Source organism: Pinus tabuliformis, chromosome 9 (genome assembly GCF_031772625.1).
Source record: "Pinus tabuliformis cultivar Carrire ecotype Pingquan chromosome 9, CPIR1, whole genome shotgun sequence".
Taxonomy (NCBI): Eukaryota; Viridiplantae; Streptophyta; class Pinopsida; order Pinales; family Pinaceae; genus Pinus; species Pinus tabuliformis.
The window spans coordinates 2,020,141,624-2,020,157,036 of record NC_142307.1 but is presented as its reverse complement, the minus strand read 5'-3'; the positions used below and the strand labels follow the sequence as shown (position 1 = coordinate 2,020,157,036).

The following is a 15,413-nucleotide window of genomic DNA, read 5'->3' as shown; positions in this document are numbered from 1 at the left end:
CAATAACCAGAAAGGGTTTGGGTAGATTCTAAACAATTTGAGAGATATTAAAATAATTAATATTTTTAATGGAGTCCCTAAGTCTAAACTTAGGGAAATTAAAATATTAATGTAAATTAATATAAAACTGTGTTAGAATGGTCCAAAAGTCATGGATCAAGCCAGATCTAATCTTAGCCGTTGATTAGGGACTTAATCTCGGCCGTTGATCTGTCAACAAGAAAAGTATAAGAGGAGGCTTGAGGGTCACTTGGAGAACACACCAAGAGACCAAGATTTCGACTTTCTGGGGCTGGGTTTGCTGAGAAAGTTGAGAGAGTGATCAGAGTTGCAGTTGAGGGGCAGTGAATACAGAAGCAGAGAGGCAGAGATATCACCGGGAGGATCAGCGCAGCAGCCGAAACTGTCAGAACAGTCGAGAAAGTTGACGCAAAGGGTAGAAGCCGGAACTGCAGGAACAGCCGGGAAAGCTGACACAGAGGGCGGAAGCCGGAACCGCCGGGAAAGCCGATGCAAAGGGCAGAAGTCGGAACTGTCGGGAAAGTTGACATAGAAGGCAGAAGAGGCTGACGCAGTCCCTAGAGGTTGACACTGGGGTTTCGTGGGGCAGATTGGAGCTGTGGAGCTGCCAGAGTGTTTATCCGAGGTTTCAACGGGAATATCTGCTTCTGAGTAGAGATGTACTACTGCCGAGATTTTACTCTGTTGGGTAAGCCGGATTTTGTACCCAGATTGTATTCTGAAACTGCTTAATAAATCAAACCCTCTGATCCTAGGAAACCGGATTCGTCCTAAACCCCCTGCGAATCCCGAATCCGGCGAATCCGACACGATTCGGTCCGGATTCGTGTCCAAATCACAGGACACGTCGTGTCCGTTTCGGACACGTCGTGTCCGAGGGCGTGTCGCGATTTTCAGGGGCGTGTCGCGATTTTAGGACACGTGTCCGGTTTCCAGGACTCGCTAAGCTCAGCGCGGGTATGAAAAGGGCGTGTTTGCTCATTAATATTTTCATTTGGTAAGTGATTTGTGCTGTTGCAGCAAGGAGTAGAGCATTTTGGCAGCTTCATAATCAAGTCTAGGCCCTAGTATTGATATGCTATTCATGGTAATGTTAAATTCTTAAAGTAAAAGTGACATTCTCCTTAATCTTCATTTTCATCCTTTTACTTAAATTTTTAACATTACCATGAAATGACTCAGGATGTTTGAGAGTGGTTCCGGCCTCATTGGATTTCATATGGAGAAAGTAGAATTTTAGATTTCATTCAAAATCCAGCAGACTTATTAGTTTTTCAGGATTTTAGGATTGGGGGATTGCAATGTTTCCATTGAATTTTTTCATGTATTAGGGTATGGAACTCGTATTTAATCAAGAGCACCAAACCAAGAGCTTCTGAATATGTCACTCCCGCTCCCCGCTTTCGCTCCCGCTCCCAAGTAACACTGTTCCTGATGATATGGGTCTGGACACCATTGTTGAGTTGGCATTGGCCAACATGGATCTCAATGATCCAGTGCTAGAGCCTGTTAGATTTGATGACTTAGAGGGGTCAGCCTCCATACCAGCAGATGCAAAGGCGACTATGGATACAGGGGAGGAGGAGGATGTAGAGGAGAGCAGTGGGGACCATGATGATGGGGATAGTGATGTTGATTCTGATGCTGATTGATGCCTTGAGGCTTGTATACCTGTAGTTGTTTTATATTTTCTATTTCTATTTGCCATTGGCATTGCACCAACACTACCTATGTAACACATCTTGATTTGATGACTTAATGAGAAAACTACAGTTGTTAGTGTGTTTATCTTACTATCTTCTAGTTGTAAGTTGTCTTTCAGTTATGAATTATGAATCATGATTTAAATTTTTAATAGATTTATCATTTATGTGACCAGTACCACTGACATTTATTTGAATTTTGTATGTACTATGCATGCTAATAGCTATAGATGAAGATCTATGTTTGAAATCAATAAATTTGTATCATTAATTAAAATTTGTGTAAGAAATATGATAATATCTAATTTTTAATATATATATATATATATATATATATATATATATATATATATATATTTTTTAATAAAATAATATATAACGTGTCCTGTTCCGGGGGTCAGCGTGTCCCGAATCCGACACCACGAATCCCGAATCCTACGTGTCCCGAATCCCCGTGTCAGGTGACTTAGCTCTGATCGCTGCATCGGTTTTCCTGCATTGGGTTTTTCCGGGGATATTTGTCCAAAAACAATGGTGTCACTTGTGTGGTTGTTTATGTTTCCTTCAGTTGATGGTCTATAATATGTTGAGCATGTACTTGTGTTTATTTTCAGTATTTACATGGTAAATAACTTGTTAATTAATCAGAACAAGTAGAAAGAAATAAACCAGTAAGTACATGGAGGGTTTCTGACTGTTAGACTTAGAAACTTCAACACAACGAGCTAGTTGGTGGCTGCAAGGGGCCGCTGGCTACTTATTGAGGACCATCATGGAAAAAAAAATTCTCCTAGGGATATCACCCACAAAATGCTGGCTAACAGGACCAAGGAAATGTCACCTCCCCTAGAGGGCTAGAAGCACCTAATAGGGTTGACCATTAGCCAGCCCAACCAAAGTAGAAAACACCATTGCAAGGACTTGGTCCTGACTTTGGAAGGTGATCTTTGTTTGAAGTATTAACATGCCATTAACTTTCAAGTTTGGTCCACTTAGGTTCATTATTGATCTTAGTCTCTAATGGATGGTTGATTTCACTGGAATCCATGTTGTTTTGGCAGGTGGTCCATTGTAGCCCAGGCCTTGAGGGCAACTACTCCATTGGTACCTAGGATTTGTAGAGAAGTACATGGCCTAAGCAGCTACAACATTGAGAAATTAAAGCCTCTTAACAACATTAGCAAATGACACGTCCCTGAGTATCTCCATGACCTAGGACGTTGGTCAAATTTGACCTTGGTTTGAGAATTCTTCATGATGACACCACTGAACCTAGTATGCCCTAGGATGGGCTTGACACAACCTAATGGGCAAACGTTGATTGAAAGCCCAGATGAGAATGGTTTCCCATTGAGAGACTAGGGGGGCTTGTTGCACTAGAGGAAACCGTGATGTTGGAGAGAATGAGGTCTTACCTAAGGGAGATATTGAGGTGGATTTGAGGGCCATCCCTCAAATTTTGGATCATTCAGGCATCTTCACACATTTTGACACCTCAGCACACCTTGCCATGCATTATGAGCCCTAATTAGACATGACATCAGCATTTAGGGAGGTTATGGCTCACACATGTGGGCTAATTTGGTTAATTTTGTCATTAGCTAATGGGTTGGCTTGTAACCCAAGTTCATTTAATGTCAAACTTGTATTTAGGGGCTTCATCAGGCTAAATTAGGCGAGATAAACCTCATATAAATAGAGGTTACTCACATTTCATTTTCATGATCACTTGGGATCATTAGGCACTCTTAGATATTTCGGCCTAGCTAAAGTTCACCTTGTATCTTATGGAGATATGATCTATTGAGGATTTTTGCTTATGCAGCTATCCTTCGGTATTAGAGATGCCATTTTGGAGCAATAAAGGATTGATTCATGCATTGTATATTAGAGATGCCATTTTGGAGCGATAAAGGATTGATTCATGCATTCTATCTTGTGAATGTTCCTTGTATTTGATATATCTTTGTATTTTGTGGCTATTGCATGGAATGCCTAGTTGTCTAGGGTTTTCTATGTGCACGTTATTGTTGAAAATTATTCTATGGAATTTTGGCAATAGTATTGTATGCATCATCCACTATAGAATTTATATGACAATCCCAGTAGTAGATCTTTCAACTAGCTCTCCTCATTGACTTTGCTCACTCACAAAAATGATAGCCAGGGCTTGAAACCTAGGGTTTCATATTCCCTTACTCCTTGCTAGGGCTTAGTATTTTTTTTCCTTATGTTAGGAATCCCATAGACTCCATCACCCAAGGTCAAGGCATTGGCCTTGGTCTCATTGTTGATGACACCAAAAACTCACATTAAACTTCACTTTTCTATCCCAAAACTGAATTCCGGCCTCTTAAGGAGAGCCACTAGCTAGGGTTAGGGCATAAATTTCAACTATGGTAGAAAACATTGCCTTGTGAAGGGATTCAACACTTGGTTGGGAGGTATTTGCCTAAAAAATGAATCCTTTTCCATAGCTAATTTATCCATTTTAGGGTTGACGTCCTTTGCCCTAAGTAAATTGTACCCTAGAAAAGCCCTAGCTTGCCCTAGGTTTCAACTTGATCCTTATTGAAGGCTTCTTATACCATATATTGTTCATATACATCTATTTCAAGCCATTTGTAAAAGATGTCGGTTCAATATTAATAAAATTTTCAATAGAGGAGGATGTGCCATTTTCAATGCTGATTTTCTATTTCTTGTTTTGATAATTGGTTATGTTGCGTAGATGGATTGAATATTTTTAAATTTGACGTTTACTTTCTAATTGGTATTCTCTTTAATTTTCATATAATTACTCTTTTATGGTTTACTTTCTGTATCATATTAGACAAGACTCTTTCTTTTTCTTTTTCTTTTTTCTGTTCCTATGTATAAATTGTTGAATAACATAAAAGCAAATAAATCTCTACAAGTGAATTGAGATTCTCGATGAGATCTCCTTTTATTCTATTTAAGGCTTAAAACCCAGGGTGATAATATGACCTAACTCATTCAGCCTTATGAGGTTCGAGGTGTTTTGCACAAATATTCAATTTGTATATCAACAATAACATGACCAATATATAACTCTACATTCCAATAGTTAATGGACATCAATATAATTCGATTTCATTTTGAATCAAACTTTATGACAAATTATTCTACATGAAAGAACCTTTATCCTTTAAAATAAGGGATATAAGCAAATTTCCTAACCTTAAAAGAGTCGTGTTCCACTTATTCGAAGGTGCATACAATTGCATTAATATGGACAATTTTATGATATGAGAAATATACTTGGACCATTCTACCTGTTTGTGAACTTTGTCTACGATCTCTTCATTTGGCAAAGGCATATATGGATCCCCTGGAGTCAATACAACTCTGCAAAAGAGGTAATAGAACATGTATTAATACCTTCAAAAGAGAAACTAATGTTTAAGGATATAATGCAACACCAAAATCAAACAAAAGAAAAACAACACTTCATCCACCATATCCAATTGTAGAAATAAAATTGTAATTGGAACTTTACTAATGTCTTTGGTGACCAAAGGACATCACCAAATTGGCATGTAATGTACAAGCAATGAGGTATTATTGATGCATCTCCCAAATATATATATATATATATAGATATAAGGCTAAATATTATCTTCAGACAATAAAATATAAGAGAAGAGAAGGTAAATAATAAATATACAACTAAACTATAACATTATGCCTAAGAGGCAAAAATGACAGTCTAATTTTGAGGTGTTCTCCCTAAAGCTTAACTATGTACGTACTATGGCCTAGTATTTGAGACTTGGTTTCTTCACATAACCGGGATGAAATGAGATGAGGAACAATATGTACTTTGTCGTTATCCATGACGCAAAATTCATCCAAAACTTAATCTCTAAATGCAAAATTTCCAAGAAAAGGTAATAGTTCCTTTTCTTTTTCTCAGAAAATGCATTCTATATTTCCTTTCTAAGCAATTATAATGCACATCAAGAATAACACTTCATGGATTATGACATACCTTGTAGTAGTCACAAAGGAAGAAATAACTATATAACAAATGTATTACGTAAAATTATACGAATGATGATACATATTCAAGAATGCTGTCATATTTATATTATTGACTGTCATAATTATGGTATATAAGTGTAAGTTTTACTTGACCCAATCACCGGTTTTCAATCTCAAATAAGTTTCTCAGTTTCTTGCTAGTTAGGGTTTAATGCTCATTCACAAATGCATTCAAAACTGAACTTATGAAAGAAAACACATTGAATCCTTTACTTTAAATACTGAGAGGAAACTTAGAAAATCAATCTCATAAATGACAAATTTTTGGGCAATGCCCCTGGAAAAACACTGAAGAGAAAACCAGTAGAGAAAGAAAATAGAAAGAGAAAATTTTATTAAGGCTCGTGAAAAAATATGTTTACAGCAAACTTTTTCAGCCAACAAATGCATTACTTGTCTCATTTTCTATGCCAAACTCTTCAAAATCTGTGCTGTCAATCAACCTCGATTTTTGTGCATGGTGCCCCAATTTCTGTGCAGTCAACAGCCTCAAAATATTTCCAGTCAATCAGCCTTGATTTCTGTGCACTGTTCCTCAATTTCTGTGCAATCAACAGCCTCGAAATATGTGCAGTCAATCAACCTCAATTTCTGTGCAGTCAACAGCCTTGAAATATGTGCAGTCAATCAGCCTTGATTTCTGTGCAGTCAACAGCCTCGAAATATGTGCAGTCAATCCACTGCAATTTCTGTGCAATCAATAGCCCCAAAATATATGCAGTCAATCATCCTCAATTTCTGTGCAAGGTGCTGGAATGTTCTCTAGGTTTGTGTGCCGTCTCTTGGAACTCGTGCTGCTCCCTCTCGTGCTGTTACTTTTCCTTCAGTGCATCTCCTCTCTCTCTCCTCAAAAAAAGAATGAAATAAAAAGGTCTTTTCCTTTGGATCTCCTTTTTATGTCTCATTAAAATGGTTGTAACTAGCCCTAAGATCTAATGGCTCAGATTGAATCCTAGACATTAAGATCAACGATTGTGTTATAATTGCTCATTGACACAACTTAGGGCACCTTAAGTCACTTTATGATTAATGATGCATAAAAAAGTAACTTTAAATTTATATCACATAAAGTTAATGTCTTAGGGACCACTTTGGACACTCTTCCACATGCTAGACACCAAGCCAATGTGAAAGACACTTGTCCAAGCTAACTTTTTCAACAATAAGAGATACGACTATTCTAAAGGATGTGAATGTATATAATAATTTTCAAATGTAAAACTAGTAGTTAGGTATATTTCATGCCCGCTTTCTAAGAAGGCTTCATCTTCAAAGGACAAACAACACAACATGAAATAGTTGTTGAAGATTCAAAATTGAAGCCTTGTAGAAGAATCAATCCATCCAAGGTAAATTTTTAATAGCACCATGATAACAAATCAATCACCAAGGATGTGGTATTAGAAACTTGATACTTATGTATGGGGAATGGATTTTCATAGAGCAAAGCCAACTACTATGTGTATACCAAATAGGTTGGTGATCACTTCAATTTTGTGGTGCTATACGTCAATGATATGTTGCTAAATGGAAACAACATGGAAATCATCTAGAATGTTAAGACTCAATTGTCATCTCAATTTTATATGAAGGATCTTGGTGGTGAAATTTTTATTTTGGGCATGGAAATTGAAAGGGATCATTTAAATAGAAAACTCCAAGTTCAATTAGAGGAAATTTGTTGGGATGATATTGCAAAGGTTTAGAATGTAAGAATGTAAACATGTTAATTATTCTTGTTGGTTTAAAGTTATATATAGAACAATGCCCAAAGATATAAGAGGAAGTTGAGGCCATGTCTGAAGTTCATTATGCAAGCATTATTGGAAGTTTAATGTATGCAATGGTTTGTATTGGACCAAACATTGCCCCAGTGGTGGTAATTGTAAGCAAGTATATGTCAAACCTAGAGAAGGTCCTATTGCTGCACAAACTAGTAGGCCTAGTTTGTAGGCTAAAACTAGAGGGCATTGTTACCCACCATTTTGTGGGTAATATCCCTAGAAGATTTTTTTTTCTCCAAGATGGTCCTCAGCTGGCAGCCAACAGCCCCTTGCAGCCACCAACTAGCACTTTCTGCCATTTCTCTGCCACTTGAGCAAACCATGTGGTTCCTCACCCATCTACCATGATCATATGTTTGAAGATGGGCCCCTCGAATCTAAAGGTATGCCTTGTCATTTGAAAATTGAGTATTGTAGTTTGCTTATCATGGACACTTCTGGGCATGGATTAATAGGGGGATTTGGCAGAAAGAATGGGCTAGGCCTGTGCTTTTGACCCCTAGACACCTTTTAAGAATTAACCTTGGAATCTAGTCCCATGGGATCTCTTTTACTAACCATTTGGTCCAGGGATGGTATTTCATGGGAAACCCCGATTTTGGTTGCGTGGTCTTGCTCCCTTATCCGCTTATATTACCCTCTTTCCATTCATTATTACCCCATTCATCATTTCTCCTGCTTGGGTCCACGTAGGGTTAGCTCGCCCCTTCCCGTTGCCCACATCTTGGGTCATGGCCTGGAATGAAGCCCAGAAGTTGATGCAGCTGAAAAGAAAGATAAAAGCACATATGGCCACATTCAAAATGTACCACAAAATGCAAAAGATGGTCGGGAAAAATACATTTAGAAAGTGGGCAAAAGCTAATACATGAGCTCTACCCCATCATCATGGCCATCACCCTAGTTCCTACAGATTCTATGAACCTTCTTCATCATATACGAACCCATAATTGTCCCAACCCCTGGTGGGCAATGAACCGCCCCACCTTAGGGGGTATTCACTACTATATCTTATACATCATGCTCTTACCCCTTGAACCTCGAGCAGTTAATCAAAGAAAATCATAAAAAGGCAAAAGGCATATAAATAAGGGTGGAAAAATCAAGGTCGGGGCACCCCATGTACCACGAGTACTCCCTCCTATACATTATGAACCCAATTGTGGGCTTCCCTCTTATTAGCTACCCTTGTACCCCGACATCTGACCCAGAGTTGCCCCTTCTCTTTCCCTACTTCATTCACCTATCTGCCACATGCCACCACCTTTTGAAGGATGTACCTTGACTATATTATCCCCTTTAGAAGTAGAAACCACCGAATAGGATTATTGGTTAAACCCATTTGGAGTTTAGGAGACATTGGCACATCCTAAAGCCCATTATGGAAGGGCAGACCATTCTGAAGTCCCCACTTGTGGTCCACGATTTGGTAAGCTCATTTACTTGATTTCTCTAATCACTTGTTGTACTGAAAGGCTAGGGGACGCATTCGATCTTATGCAGGATTGCAAATGGTTTCCATCTTGGGCTTGGTCTCCTTATACGAGGTCCTAATCCTCCATAGGGCTACATTGACACATGTAGGGTGTGTGTTGAGAGCCATTGACCTCGACAGCAGCAAATTGCACTCTGTGGATCCCCATAGCCATTCAGAGATTGATTGTGGTTCACTTACTAGGCAAGGAGGATGCACCTGATCCATCATGCCCAGCTGGCCCCAAACTTACAACATACACTTGAAAGATGATCCAAGACTCACACGATGATGTGGCATCACCTACACCATCATCCTAGCCCTTATAAGCAATTTATAGGCATCTTCGATTTGTTTGGAGACCCATGAGGACACTTGTGTGGTCCCACATGTTATTTGGAGCACCACAAGTTATTACAAGGGGCCAACCCCTTGTCCACTGCTTTTGAGGGTCCTATTCTTCATTGTGGCACCCATGGACCTCATTAGGCCTCTTAGCGGGCCCTACGACATGCATAGATTATTATTTGACCTCTTGAGAAGTTTACTTTTTCATTTATGAGCTAGTTTGGTGGGTTTGTCACCAAAAGTTGAATTATTAGAACAATTTTTATTTTTGGGGCTTATGTAGGCCAAGGAGACTGAGTTGAACTCCTAGGTTGTGTATAAATACAAGTGAGATGAACTCATTTGCTCATCATCACTTTGGTTTGGATCTCTTATCTCTCTTGAGATTTTCGCACTTTTTTCTAGAGGATGAATTGGAGGTTTATGGATGAGTTTTGATGTGTGGATATTGGTCTATCTTCTCCTGGAGCTTCTCTCTTGTTAATTGTGAATGGTTGGATATACTCTGTTACATGTAAGTGCATGATTTTTAATGTTATTCTTGTTTACTTTTGTCATATACGTTGGGCTGGGATTTTCGCTATTCTAGGGCTAATTGCTGCATGCATCTATTGCTTAAAATTGTGGAATTTGTCTCTATTATAGCTCTCTCAATGTATGGGCCACGTAATATGGGCGAAATCTCCTGGGGGCAATTCTATCAAAGAATTTGACCTTGATAAGCCATTTCCTTTGCACATCGAAGTATAAAAGATGGAAGGTTGCTTCTTCTTGACCTAGAAGGCTAGCAAAGTGATCTTGAGGCATCCTTGATTGGGAACCAAGGAATCCTACTCATATTCATCAGACTCCATTCTCCCAAAGATTAAGGCACTGATCTACCAAGGGTGTTCACTAAAAATCATATTCTTTCACCTCCTTCTAGGTCTAGCGAAGTTGGGGTACCTAGGGCATCAATTTCCTGACAAGCTAGCCCTCCAAAAAGTTCGATCTCCTAAGGTCTCCTGTGCTGACCTTTCCTTAAGCTCTCCTCCAATTTTGAAGTCATTCTGATGTGGAGTTGGGAGAAAAGCCAAGCCCTAGCTCTAGAATCAAACCTTGCCCTGCCATACCCAAGGCTACTACCTCATATGGTCAAAACAACATCTTCAAGTGAAAAATATTTCTTTTATCCTTTCCCCACTTTGTCTAGGGTAAGAATATCATTGGTTGCTACATTCTTTCCTCATACCCTAGACTGGGTCCACTTGGCCCCGTTCCTTTGAAAGATCATTCTTTAAGACCCATCTGGGATACCAATTCCAACAAGGATTTTAGGATTGGGGAACTCCTTCACAAGTCTTATCTCATAAACCTAACCCTCAAATCCTCTCTTCCCTTCCCTAGAATACATAGTACCTTACTTGGAAAGCAAGCAAGCTCCATCCTTCAAACTCTTACGGGAAAGGGTTTATTTGGGTCACTCCTATTGACTTAGCCTTCATTGGTGACTCCATACATACCGGGTCTCCTCCCATCGGTGAAAGTCCGTAAATAGAAGGGAGCCTTAGCTGAGGTGACAGTGGGCTAAGTCTCCATTTGTTGCCCTTGTCCTAGCATTAGCCCTTTAGGAATCCCCCTTAGGTCCTCTGCTAGTTTGAGCGGTAACAGGAAAAACAACACTTTGGGACTAGGGCCCATTGTTACCACAACCTAAGTCCCCTTCTCTTCTCGAATTTTCACTGACGGGAGGAGTCCCAGTATCCCTCACTTGTGATAGATGTATCTAAGATTGGTTTGAAGTGAGGCAAGGAGGCTCATTCAATGGAAAGGTTCAATGAAAGTGTGAGCTTTGGGAGAAGCTAGGAAGACTTTCCAAGAAAAACCCCTTGAAAGAAAGACTACATGAGACCTAGGGTTGAGAAATTTTATGATATAAGAGTTCATCCAAGGTCAAGGTAGATAAGAAAAAAGGTTGCAAATGATATACTTCAACAAGTACTAAAGTACAAACCTTCAGAGAATCCCCAAGTTGAAGGATGGCTTCTAGGGTTCCCACTTGGTGTGATAGCTAGGGCATCAATTATATTGAAATTCCACCGTCGATATTCGTTCAAAACTTGTGGATGCCTAGAGGAGACACTAAGGAAGAGTCCTATCCGAACAAAATTCGAAAATTCTTCCTCGCTAAAATTTCGCACCAAGCCCTAGATGGGCTTCCTTATACTTAAAGGGAAGAAAAAAGAGGGAAAAGAAGGTGAAATAAGTATGATTTTTCAATTGTATTGTAATCACTAAGGTTATAGGACCAACACCTGGCTATTGGGAGAAAAGGAGTCAAAGATTATCCTTGAGAATGTAACTTGGTCTTCAAGGAGACCTAAAGGCAACTTCGTTAGCCCTAATAGAAGAAACTTCATTATGACTTTAGATATTTACACTTCGATGGCATTTGTTCATGGAGTTTTAAAGATGCAATATGCAATTTTTCCCCTAGGAACATTCATTCATTCATTGCCTTATGAGTAACACATGCAAAATTTCCAATAGCTTCAATGCGTTAACAAAAATAGGGCACATTAAAAACCATAGACAATATTCCATGCATTAGACATTTACCAGATCAGAAATATAGCATTAAAAAACACTCATAAGACAATGAAGAATATATCCATCCATTAACATGCCAAAGAGAAGCTCCAAGAGAGATAGCGAATTCAACCAAACATCAAAATTCATCAAATTCGTCCTAATTCCTCCACAAATTGCACGCCGAAATTCTCTAAAGAGTTGTCTGAAAATCCAAAGCATGATGAACCAAGTGAGAGTGAGCCTCTCATATTTATACAAGTCTCATAAGTTCGACTTTCAAAAGAAGAAGCCCTTAAAGTGTTAAAACAAGGTAACAAACCCTTGGTTACAAGCCAACCAAGTTAACTGTAACATTAATTATTATTTTATTCCTCGTTTAGCCCATGTAATTAATGTGAAGTGCTCTCCAAGGCTAGCGTTGAGGCCTCAAGTACTGAGAATGAGGGTAAGGGCCTTAAAAAAAATGAATAATAGGGGGATTCCCTCCAAATGCTACAAAACATCTCCAAACCCCAAGTTGGGCTCAGTGAGCAAATGGGTCTCATGGGTCCCTAAATGGCTCAAGATCAAGTCGATGCTCCATCAATGAGGGCTAGAAGATGACACATGCCTTCCCATGTCCCTTTGGCTGAGACAAAAACTCCTCTGGGCCCTGGATCAAATGCCAAGTGTCAGGTGCAATGTGTACTCAACTGGACGACGTAATCCAAGTGCATCATCATGTATGTATAACTGGGGCACAAACAAGCAATGTGGTGGTGCTGAAGAAGCCCATGGCGTGGCAATCAATGCTCTGCATGGTGTTGGACATAGATTGTCATTGATGTCAATATGGCAATATTCAAGAGGAGGAGACAGAGCCACCAGAGGAGCAGATGGAGCCAAGAGGAGCAAACGGAGCCAAGAGGAGCAGACCAAGCTAGAGGAGCCACAATGGAGATGAGAGGAGCACACAGAGTCATCGGAGGAACAATGGATGCATTTAACAGCAAACAATGCCAAGACAAAGCCATCGGGAGCCGTATAGTCCACAAAAGAGTTATATGCATACACATATACTATCGGAGGCCAAACCATATAAATATGCATTTAACGCAAACAGAGGCAAAAAGACTTGTATTTATATGTATTTACACCGTCGGCGGCAAAACTCACGTATATATGCCGTTACACTATCGCACGCAGAAACCGGACTTGAAAATATATGCACGGGAGATTTGGGATCCTATCGGGTTCGGCACATCGCATCGGCACTTCGGAAGTGGGCGTTACAGTGTGTCAAGTGGCCGCTTTGCGATCGCCGATAGCGATTATCGCATCGGGAAATCGGAGTAGAGGTAAGGCCCTGACCATATGCGACTTTGCGATCGTCGATAGCGATTATCGCATTGGGAAATCGGAGCGGAGGTAAGGTCCTGACCATATGCGACTTGCGATCGCCGATAGCGATATCGCATCGGACCTCGGCCAAGGGCAAACCCTGATTGTGATGAACGGTTGCGGACCCGACAAAGATATCAACTACAGTTTATATAATATCGCGTCCAGCAGGGGAATCGGCCATTGGCAATCGATTGTGTTATGTGCAAACCTCCGGAAGCAGCGATTGCGATAAAAGAATGACGTGGCATGTGGGACCTCTATATGGCTATAGCCTCGTTCATATGGTTTCCGTGAAGTAATAAATCTGTGAACAAAAGAAGTCATATATATATATATATATATATATATATATATATATATGTTGAAACGCCTCATTTCTAGAATTGATCTCGGGCATCTATATTACAAACAAATAACAGTTCACGACTCATGAACTTGAAAAAAAAAAAAGGGACCTCTCTGATATTTTTTCAATAAGCATCATTTCTATTGTAATTCGGCCCCTCTTCCTCTTGAACGTGTCCCATGAAGCATTGGTTAATTCGAGCATAGAGGAAGCTAAAGCGAATGGAGAAGGGAAGCCAAAAGGTCGAGCGAGTGTTGAGGAAGCCGAAGCTCAAGCGAGCGAGGAGGAAGCCAAAGAGCCAGTGAGCTAGTGGAAACGAATGGAAAAAGGCATGAGAATGTATAAAAACAAAAAAAAACAGAGAACTGGGTGGCAGTTGTTGTGTTGAATAACCTGAGTATGAGATAGTGGAAGCAGTAGAGGCAAAAGGGGTAGCAGAAGCAGCGGAAGCTGAATAGAGTGCAGCAGCACACCAGTGTATACCAAAGTTGGGTTGGAGCCCAAGAGGTTGGAGCCTCAGAATTGAACAGGACTGAAGTCATTGGGGGTAGGTGCTCCTAAGTGCAGAACCACTGCAAAACAGAGTTGGTGCTCTGGAGGTTGGAGCCTCACTGAAGTCCAAGTTGGAGCTTGGCAACTATTCACAATCAGATTTATACTTATATTGTATTTATTTCATTGCACTGTCTTGAGTTTTTAATAAAAGCATTTATTCCAATTGTTGATTTCTATGTTCTGTGTATACATATACATATCTATATATGCTTTTGGCAATCACTAGAACAAAAAATAATAAATATTGATTCACCCCCCTCTTAGTATTTCCAACAATTGGTATCAGAGCCAGCTTCTTCATACTAGCCTAACAGCTTGAAGAAGGATCCGCAGCCATGATGAGAAATCACGAAGCATCAGGAAGACCTCCTTTGTTCGATGGCACTAACTTTGGTTTCTGGAAGAAAAGAATGACCTACTACTTAATGTCCCTTGGACCTGAAGTCTGGCATTTTTGTCAAAATGAATACCAAACGACTTCCACTCTTCCAACAGACCAAGACGACAGGAAAGCCTACATCGCAAATGCAAAGGCCATGAACTCCATCACTAGTGGAATCACTGATTCTGAGTTTACAAAAATCATGCACTGTACCTCTGCCAAAGAAATGTGGGAGAAGCTAGTTGGCTTGTACGATGGAGACTCAAAAGTCAAAAAGGCAAAGCTTCAAACTCACAGAAGACAATTTGAAAGTTTGAGGATGGAAGATGAAGAAGATATTGCAGCATACCTCCTCCGAGTAGCTGAAGTGGTAAATTCCCTGAAAGGATTGGACGAAAAAGTGGAAGAAAGTACCATTGTTCAAAAGGTATTAAGGTCTCTTCCAGACAAATTTGACTCCAAAATAAGCGCTATAGAAGAAGCAAAGGATCTACATACCCTCAAAATGGATGAACTCCATGGAATTCTCACTGCCTATGAAATGAGGAAAGGTGACCCAAGCTCCAAAGATGCAGCATTCAAGGCCTCAAAGTCAAAGAAAGGGAAAGAAAGGAATGATTGTAGTGATGAGTCAGATGTGGAATCCGAATTGGCCCAATTTGTATGAAAGCTGAAGAGAGGATCTAAGCTTAAAGGCAAGTATCCTCTTATCTGTTTTAAATGTGGTAAAATAGGACATTATGCAGCAAAAGTCCTCATAAACATGACAGTGATGATGAAG

General features: G+C 39.8%; 1 protein-coding gene across 1 annotated transcript in view; it reads right to left on the bottom strand.

Annotated features, from left to right (window-relative positions):
• The window catches only part of ZDS (zeta-carotene desaturase), a 367,078-nt gene that overhangs the window by 115,731 nt on the left and 235,934 nt on the right, over positions 1–15,413 (bottom strand). Inside the window, exon 12 of the mRNA XM_089439231.1 lies at positions 5,021–5,093. Within this exon, the coding sequence (XP_089295357.1) occupies positions 5,021–5,093 (73 nt within the window). The remainder of the gene's footprint in view (positions 1–5,020; positions 5,094–15,413) is intronic.